General features: G+C 39.9%; 1 protein-coding gene across 1 annotated transcript in view; it reads left to right on the top strand.

The window, feature by feature from the left end:
- SUCLG2 (succinate-CoA ligase GDP-forming subunit beta) overlaps positions 1-9,342 on the top strand; it is a 244,413-nt gene that overhangs the window by 111,693 nt on the left and 123,378 nt on the right. The window contains exons 3-4 of the mRNA XM_081820393.1: positions 4,238-4,337; positions 5,320-5,410. Coding sequence (XP_081676519.1) covers positions 4,238-4,337; positions 5,320-5,410 — 191 coding nt within the window. The remainder of the gene's footprint in view (positions 1-4,237; positions 4,338-5,319; positions 5,411-9,342) is intronic.

Here is a 9,342-nt window from a genome sequence, read left to right as displayed (position 1 = left end):
TTGCCTTCCAGTAATAGGTCAATCTGAAATACATTGTCACTTTCTCAATTAAGAATCCCATCAGGAGTATTAAGGAGGGCACGTTCTGCATGGAGCACTGGGTGTTCTATGCAAACAATGAATCATGGAACACTACATCAAAAACTAATGATGTAATGTATGGTGATTAACATAACATAATTAAAAAAAAAAATCCCATCAAACCTCCTGAAAGGTGATCACCATGCTGGAAATTATGCCATGCAATTGTGCTGAAAACTGGATATTCCAATTTGCTCTGGCGGTGAAGCATGGAATCCATAGTTCCCCAACAACTCCAGTGTTATTGACTCAAAATAGATGATCACCTTTGTAGCCTCCATCTCTACAGTGCTGCATTTGCATTTAGGAAACTATCATATTTTTGAAGAGAGCAATATTGAATTCACTAAACTTTTAAAAAGATAGTTACAAATAACATTCTTATCGATACACCTGATAAACATTTTCAGACATTTGCTAGGTCCTTTTGCATTATGGTTCTGAACTGTTTCATGTAAACATTATTTTGCATAAATATATTTTCAGGATGCCGTGAACTAGTTTTACAAAACTTGTCTGATTAAAACATTTCTTATTTATTCTCTTTAGGTTATGCTTTCCTTAATGAATTTATTTTTTTTTCCTTTTAGATTTAATAATGCTTCCAAGAATGTTTATTATCCAGCCTGGGACTATTGGGGAACTATAAAAATTGGTATAAAACTGTGTTATTTTATTAGAATGACACTTGTGGTAAGGAATGAGAGGAGAACATTTGAGAAAGCATTATTTTAATATGGCTAATAGAGTCAAACAAGAAGACCACAGCGTGGGTTTTTTTAGGCTTCCTAAATGGCTACAAATATTATTCTAATAAGTGATATGGTAGTTGAGAATCTCATGTACTGATAAACTTATCAAATATGTTGCTTACAATACTTCTTCTCCTAAAATATATATAAATTACAGTATAACTGGTTCCCATCTAACTGAGTGGAATCCTAGTCGTGAGCACTGTTCATTATCAGAAACTCACCAGAAAAGGAACAAAATAAAGTAAATGCACTGCACATTAAGGCTGCTGCATATAAGAGTAGTAGTTAAGGGCAAGGAATTTAGAGTTATACATACCTAGGTTTTACTAACTTGGAGTCCGGTAATATGGTTATCAGTATGTAAGTGCAGTGTATTTCTATACAAAATCTGTTAGAGTAGGTGTTTTTTTCTCCCCTCTATCTCTTTTTTTAGCTTGTTATCCTAAAGTATGGTTAAATCATCTTATGTTAGACAAAAATTGGATTTTGTGTCTGGGATATTCTTTTGTAATTTTGTTTGGAAATAGGGAGGTAATGTGAAAAACAAAAAACCACCCAGAAATTTGTGTATTTGGAGAAATCAGATCTTTAAAATGGAAACAGGGACATTGTGTGGAATCAACTTGATTAATACTGAATGAAAAGACTAGATACTGTTCAGCAGGATTTGGCCACTTAATTTTCAGCCCTTTGAGTAAATAATTGAATTAAATTACTTCATGTGAGTTTCAGGCAAGATGAGAAAAACTTGCTTTTCTTTGGGCTATTGACATACTACACTGATTTAGCACTTGAGATCTAACAAGAAGAGATAATTTTAGTGGACTTATTTTTGGCCTGGGGTGTAAGTTGCAGGAGATGTACCTAGATTGGATACAGTCTTTTCCTTTGTCTTTGCCACTTGTCCCAGTATGGATGCACAGTCCCTAAGTGGCTGTTCAGTCTACCAGTTTGGTGGCATGGTGTCCTTTGACGCGTGGTCAAATGGTGACACATGTAATCGACAACACTTCATTGAGGCTACAACTGTTTCTCTGTCTTGATAGTTCATGCCTAAGGCTGATTCAGTTAAGCCTGTGTAGTGCCAATTAATCAATGCCCAATTAGGTATTCTGTCTTGCTTTCAAGTTTTGCTGCTGGAAAGCTCGTTGAGAAACACATCTCTTTCTTCTGGATGACAAGCTTATGAAAATTGATAATGGCAATGGAATGCTGGTTATCCTTTTTAAAGAATTTGAAGTGATCACAATTAAAAATTTGAGTAGACGGCAAAAAGTATTTTTTCTACTTGATGTCTTCAAAAGAGAAATAAGAAATGTCTTCCTATATGCCATTTTTTTGGTTAATTGCTGAAAATAATTAGTGATGATAGCTATCATGTTTTGACTTCTTTTAAATGTGCCAGGCATTGAGATAAGCACTTTACCTACTGTTTTTCATTTATTCCTCACGTCATCCTGACACTGTAGATTACTTCATTATAACCATGTTACAGACAGGCTTTTACTTTTACCTTTCTGAGCCTCATTCTCTTCTTGTCTACAAAGAAAGTGATGGGCAGAGGTTGGAGATTTTATGTCTGTTTAACTCCACAGTCCTTGCTCTTAACTCCACATGTCCTTACATGCAATGGCCTAACTACGAAATAAATTTGTTCTACTTGGTTTCTTTCCTCATGTGTTTCTAATAATGAGTTGTCATCATAGCTTGTTCTTTACCCAGTTAGACTTGAGCCAGTTTATCATAAGACATGGGTTTGACTGGTGTTATGATGGTTCATATATATGGCAGCAGCAAGAGTTGAAGGGTATCAAGGGCAGCAAAGAAGGAGTTCTGTTTGCTTCTGAGAGAAGGTGAACCCTAGTTTCCTGAGTGTAAGCAAATAGGAGAAAAGAAGACCAACCAGTAAAGACAGTGAACCCTAATAATCTGACTATATTAGCTGGAGTGACTGTCTTACCCAATGCTGTCATAATGTTGAATCTTTCTGTAGCTCCCTGTTGCCTTCATGATAAAACCCTCGGTGGCTCCTTCTCTTGGAACCTTTGCGTGCTTGCCTTGAGTAACAAGAACAGTGATAGAGATAGCTGAAATAGCCAACACTTATGGAGCCCTCACCATACAGGAATGGTGGCAGACACCAGCAAACTTGTTATTATTAATATTATTATTTACCCATATCTGCCCAAGTGGCAATAATCCTTTTGATTCTTTACAATATAGAAAAGTAATAAAATGAATTAATTGATTGTGGCAGTAGTCTTTCATTAATCTTAGGAGTTTTCAGGCTCTTGGGATAAAGTATTCACATGTATGTATGATTTAATTCTCAAAATCCCATCATTTTTTCACAATTGAGTAAATTGAGTCTCAGAGACATTAAGTAACCAGCCAGGTGTCAACAGCGGGGTAAGGGATGGAGGCCTGATTGAAACCTGGTCTGCAGATTCTGAACCTGGTGTTAAACCAGAAAACTCTTAGAGCCTCATAGAAGATTGACTTAGTTTTTTGAATTTAGACAAAGATGAACGAGCAAGAGAGGATGCCAGTTGTGACCAGAAGAAATGTACTATTTGGTTTATGAAACCTGTTTGAAGGCTGCACGTTTTTTCTCTTATTTTTCTTTTGGTGGTTGGGGGCGGGGGGCAGCGCTCCTGTTTGCTGAAGACCTCATTTCTGTCACTGGGCTGCTTCACACATGTAGCTTTTGAGCTAGGCCCATGAAGATACTTGAGTTTATGAGTCAGGTCTCAAAGGTCAAACAAAAGCAGACACTTCCCCCGTTCCTTGAGTGTGTTGAGAAATGAAAATTCCACCACCACTTTCCCCTAGGATGTTCTCTTACCCTGCCAACATTTCAGAAATATTGCTTGCTTTCAATTTTAATCCACTTCCTCCTCCCTTATCCAGTCCCACCAATATCTAGAACATCCACTCAGAAATCTGTTGGTTTCCAAGAATACAGTTATTAACCACTCCTTTTGCATCTCCCCCATGTACTCCAGCCTTCCCTTTGACATCTCAGCTAGTAGTTCGCTCTTCTGACTGGCAGATTGGTGCCTCTGCCACATGGGAGTGTCATTACACAGTAAAATTAATACCTCCGGCCTGGATTTATTTAGCATCTTCTGACACTCAAAAGAACAAGGGAACACATGCTTTGCTTTCTCTTGGGATGGTTGAGTATTAGGTTAAACTGGTAGGAAATATTTTAATGTCCTTGATAAAGACTTTGTATTTAGATGCCCTGATTTTTTTTGAAGTTCTTTATGCCTTCATTTTCAAAATTAGTTTAAGAGAGCTTTTACTGCTTTTGGGAGGTATATGCTTTTCCACATTGCTTGTTGCTAAAAAAAAAAAAAAATTAAAATCCACTACCAATTCTGAATTTTCTTTTTCAGATGCAAAAGAATTTGTTTTAAAAGCCCAGATCTTAGCTGGAGGAAGAGGAAAAGGTGTCTTCAGTAGCGGTTTGAAGGGAGGTGTACATTTAACAAAAGAGTAAGTCTGGAGATCTTAATTCTGTGTCTTTGGGCTAAGCAGTTATGGAAGATCTTGCTCATGATTGCAGGAAGCACTGAGAAAGATGATCGGAATGGGGTGGAAGCAGGAGGTAGCAAATAAAGGAAATGAATTATAGGTAGAGAGCTCTACAGTGCCCCAATGTTCTTTATCTCATAAGAGGATTTTTTCTTCACTAATTGGTGAAAACCCGACACTCCTTCTGTCCTAGACAATCAGTGATTCATCATAAATGTTGAAAATGATAACATAAATTAAATGCTGCCTCCATATTGTCACTTCCCTGTTTCAGAACCTGCAGTGGCTCCCAGTACCAATGGCTTCAGTTGTCCCTCCTGTCTGATAGTATGAGCCTTTGGGTATCAGGGCCCAGCACTGCCCGTTTTCCTCTTCTCTTCTGTCACATACCTTTTCATTATGTACTTTGAATCTTACCCTCTCCCTTGTGCCCCTCAGTGGACAATACTTCTCACATTGCCCAAGTCAGGTCTTTGTTATTCAGTTCATATCTAAATCTGTTACGCATTTCAGCAGTGTCTTTCTACTATGATGGTAACTTATTTTGGGGAGAGAGAATAGCAGAGGGAAGCAAGAATCTTCCTTCCTTTCCCTCCACTCTCTTCCCTTCCCCTTTCCCCCTCCCTTCCCCTCCCTTCTTCTCTTCACCTCCCCTTGCCTAACTCTCACCTCCCGCCTCCCCTCCCCTCCCCTCCCCTTCCCTTCCCTTCTCCTCCTTCCTTTCTCCTCCCTCCCTCCCTCCCTCATATGTATTTTGTTCTCAATGAGCCTCTGGTACAGGGCTAGGCACCTAGTAACATGAGCAAAAAACCCTGTGGACTCGCTGAGGGTGGAGCTGGACTTGTGCAGTGCGGACATGAGGATGTAGCATGCAGTCTGCTTTAAAATAATTTTCAGCATAGACATTGATTTTTTTTTTTTTCCTTCTCTCTCTCTCTCTCAGCCCTCAAGTCGTGGGACAGCTGGCTAAACAGATGATTGGGTATAATCTAGCCACAAAACAAACTCCAAAAGAAGGTGTAAAAGTTAACAAGGTAATACAAATGCTTCGGGTCGTTTTCTGTGTATGTGTTAGAAAGAAGAGAAAATCCTATTTTAGTTTTGACAATCTGATGAAGCAATACACTTTGGTGATACGCCATTTTGTTTTTTAAACCTCATATGATCTGTTTAGGTTGTGGTGTGACTTTGCGGAGAAATCAGAAGTGTTCTGTAATAGTACAAGTGTTTATTATCATTAGCATTTAGTAAAAGTAGGTGTGGGTGAGTGATCGAATCAACGGGTTTCCCTTTCAGAACACAGGCACATGCTGTTTGAAGCTGGAAAGGGCTTCATATAACAGCTCTTATTCCTCTGTGTGGGACATTCTGTGCTCCTCCACAACGCCACCCTCATCCTGTGAATCAGAATTACCCACCATGATTGTTTTTCTAAGTGTCCCTATACCTTACTTGGAGGTTAATACCATTTAAAGCCACTTATCACTGCACGTATTGTGTATGAGTGGTCTCTTAGGGTTCCCAAGTTTTCTAGGATGCACGTCATGCACACATGCAGAACAGAAAGCCGCAAGTAAAGTGGCCTGCCTCAGTCATAAAATTGTGGGTGGTGGAGCCAAGGCCAGAACCTAACCCTGCTCCTGTCAGTCTGTCCACCTTATATGCCCTCCTCCTGCGCAGAGGTCGCCACAGCTGGCTACCTGATTTGCAGGACCCAGTACAAAAACAAATTCAGGGCACTTTGTTCAAATTTCAAGTCAGCTCCAGCAAAACATTACACCAAAAGACCAAGATGGGGACCCTTCTGAACATTGGCCCCTCTGTGATGACAAGGTCCTACACCCCAGCCCTGGCAAGCACAGATGGTTAGAGGACCCCGTCATAACAGTGAATGGGGGCCCAGCCTTTTGGGAAGCAGCTATCTGCTTGGTTGACACGGCATCACAGATGATGGTCTCCACCAGTATGCCATGTGTGGAGGAACCTGATGCAGTATATTCTGTTTTTAATTTTTCAGAGTGAGTTGTGTGGAAAATTTTTGACATGACCAAAAAAAAAAAAATTGCCAGTTGGTTCTTAGTGTGCATGACAGGGGCTCTCTTGGGCCTCTCTTGGTCTGGAAGAAGGAGATGGAATTACTGGTGGTCATTAGCTCCTTCATTCTGAGAACACAGAGCTTTTCTAAATGTCAAGATAGCACACCGAGGAAACTGGTTATGCTGATTTCCCTTTCCCACCTCTTCTCAGATATAAGAACTACTAAAAACTCAAAAGTGTTTTGTTTTGACTTTTGTTTGTCCCAACACAGTACTTTTATTTGCCTTTTAAATCTGGTTATGAGCCTTTTCCTGTGTTAAGTTCCTCAAAATTGGTCCACAGAGGACATGATTAGTATTTTTGTTTGTAGGAATTCGTTGTTTTATATGGCTATGTGAGTTTTTAGATTAGAGTTTGTGATGCTTTTTAAAAGTACCTAAAGTACCTAAGCAGATTTGCGCTGTATGGTAATGCATAAAATTATTTTGTAGATAGGTTTCTGAAAGGCTGGAGATAAGTGCATGCTTGTACATTGAGTCATTGCCAGGAAATGACTAGAATGATTTACTTTTAAGTAATGTGTTGGTTTTTTTTCTTTTGATTGTAAAAGTGATTCACACGTGTAAAAAATTCCAATCCTACAGAAATATAAAAATTTGAAAGTAAAAATTCCTTGGCTTCTCACCCCCCCTGAAATAATGCCATATATTATTTCTGTCCTTTTTCTGTGTAAAATTTGTTAACCACATTCCTTTTTTTTTTAAAGATTTTATTTATTTACTTGTCAGAGAGAGAGAGAGCAAGCACAAGCAGGGGCAGCGGCAGGCAGAGGGAGAAGCAGGCTCCCGGCTGAGCAGGGAGCCCAATGCAGGGCTCAATGCCAGGACCCTGGGATCCTGACCTGAGCCGAAAGCAGACAACTTAACTGACTGAGCCACCCAGGCGTCCTATGTATGTCACCACATTCCTATAACAATAACATTGTATGAGACTTTAAGGAACATGCTTTTTTTTTTTTTTTTACTTATGAAATCTTGGGTAGCAGTCAGAAGTTCCCCCCCATCCCCGTTATAGAAACTTTATAAGATTATTTGAGAAGTTGTTTAAACACCTACGTACATTGTACACATTGGATTTTTTTTTTCTAAGTCTGTGCCAAGACACTTCCAATGTTCCCTAGGATAATAATAATAGGGAGGTGAGATTGTGCTACTCATCATGTTCTTCATGATTCAGTACCAGTGAAGGTTATTACTCTACAGCGAGAGAAGTTGAGGAACCCAGTATACTTTTAAAGATTTTATTTATTTGACAGAGAGAGAAAGAGACAGTGAGACAGGGAACACAAGCAGGGCGAGTGGGAGAGGGAGAAGCAGGCTTCCTGTGGAGCAGGGAACCTGATTCGGGACTCAATCCCAGGACCCTGAGATCATGACCTGAGCTGAAGGCAGATGCTTAATGACTGAGCCACCCAGGCGCCCCCCAAGTATACTTTTAATGTTTCCTAATCATGGTCCTGTTACAAATAGTTTGTATGCTGGTACTTGTCCACAGATCACAGTTTCAATAGCATGATATTAAAAACAAAAACAAACTGGGCGCCTGGGTGGCTCAGTTAGTTAAGCGACTGCCTTCGGCTCAGGTCGTGATCCTGGAGTCCTGGGATCGAGTCCCACATCGGGCTCCCTGCTCAGCGGGGGGTGTGCTTCTCCCTCTGACCCTCTTCCCTCTCGTGCTCTCTGTCTCTCATTCTCTCTCTCTCAAATAAATAAATAAAATCTTTAAAAAACAACAACAACAACAAAAAACAAACCAACCCACCCATTTCAGTGGTCCAGTAGTTCCCAAAAGCTTCCCATCCTGGAGGACTCCACAGAAAGTTGTGTTGATGATACCGTTTGTGTCAGTCACAGATGAAGTCATATTTTTGAAATATATCAACTGAGGTCCTTGTAGGGTGAGTGTGCATGCAATCCATTTAGACTCTGTAACAATGCCTAAAATATTCTGATTTCCTGGGCCATATGGAGGGCATGGTAATGTCAAAAAACTAATCTTGAAATAAAATATCTTGAGTTATCCATTGACAATCATCATTTTCCCGGGAGTGTTTTCTTAGAGGGTGGTACATTATTTCTACGAAGCAGGAGCCTTTGGAGACAGCAGCTGGTCTTTACAAATAGAGATTTGATGGAATGCAGAGCACATCTGTCAACATTTTAGAAGATTAAGAATAGGACTCTTGAATGACATCCTAAGAAGTTATAATGTTGTGTTGCTTCTCAGAATAACTACTGGAAATTGTTAAATCTCCTTCTCTAGACTAGCTCTTATTAGAAAGTGAACTAGAAAACAGCATGCTTCTATGAAAATCCTAACACCATGTGCCAAGAAATATTTCTTACATAGTCATGAGTTACCATTTATGATAAAAGAATCAATATGAAGCCTCTTATAAGATATTTTATTTTTAACTGGTGATGTGTTTGAAAAGAAGTTCTGTATTCATTACTTCATAGCTTTTTTTTTTAAGATTTTATTTATTTATTTGAGAGAGAGAATGAGATAGAGAGAGAGAGCCTGAGAGGGCGGAGGATCAGAGGGAGAAGCAGACTCCCCGCTGAGCAGGGAGCCTGAGGCGGAACTCGATCCAGGGACTCCAGGATCATGACCTGAGCTGAAGGCAGTCGCTTAACCAACTGAGCCACCTACGTGCCCCTTCTTTTCTTTTTTCTTAGATTGTATTTATTTATTTGAGAGAGAGAGAGAATGAGAGAGCACACGAGAGGGGGAAGGGTCAGAGGGAGAAGCAGACTCCCTGCCGAGCAGGGAGCCCGATGCAGGACTCGATCCAGGGACTCCAAGATCATGACCTGAGCCGAAGGCAGTTGCTTAACCAACTGAGCCACCTACGTGCCCCTTCTTTTCT

Source organism: Leptonychotes weddellii, chromosome 1, assembly GCF_054177405.1.
Source record: "Leptonychotes weddellii isolate Sample4059 chromosome 1, ASM5417740v2, whole genome shotgun sequence".
Classification (NCBI taxonomy): domain Eukaryota; kingdom Metazoa; phylum Chordata; class Mammalia; order Carnivora; family Phocidae; genus Leptonychotes; species Leptonychotes weddellii.
This window is presented reverse-complemented; position numbering and strand designations above follow the sequence as displayed.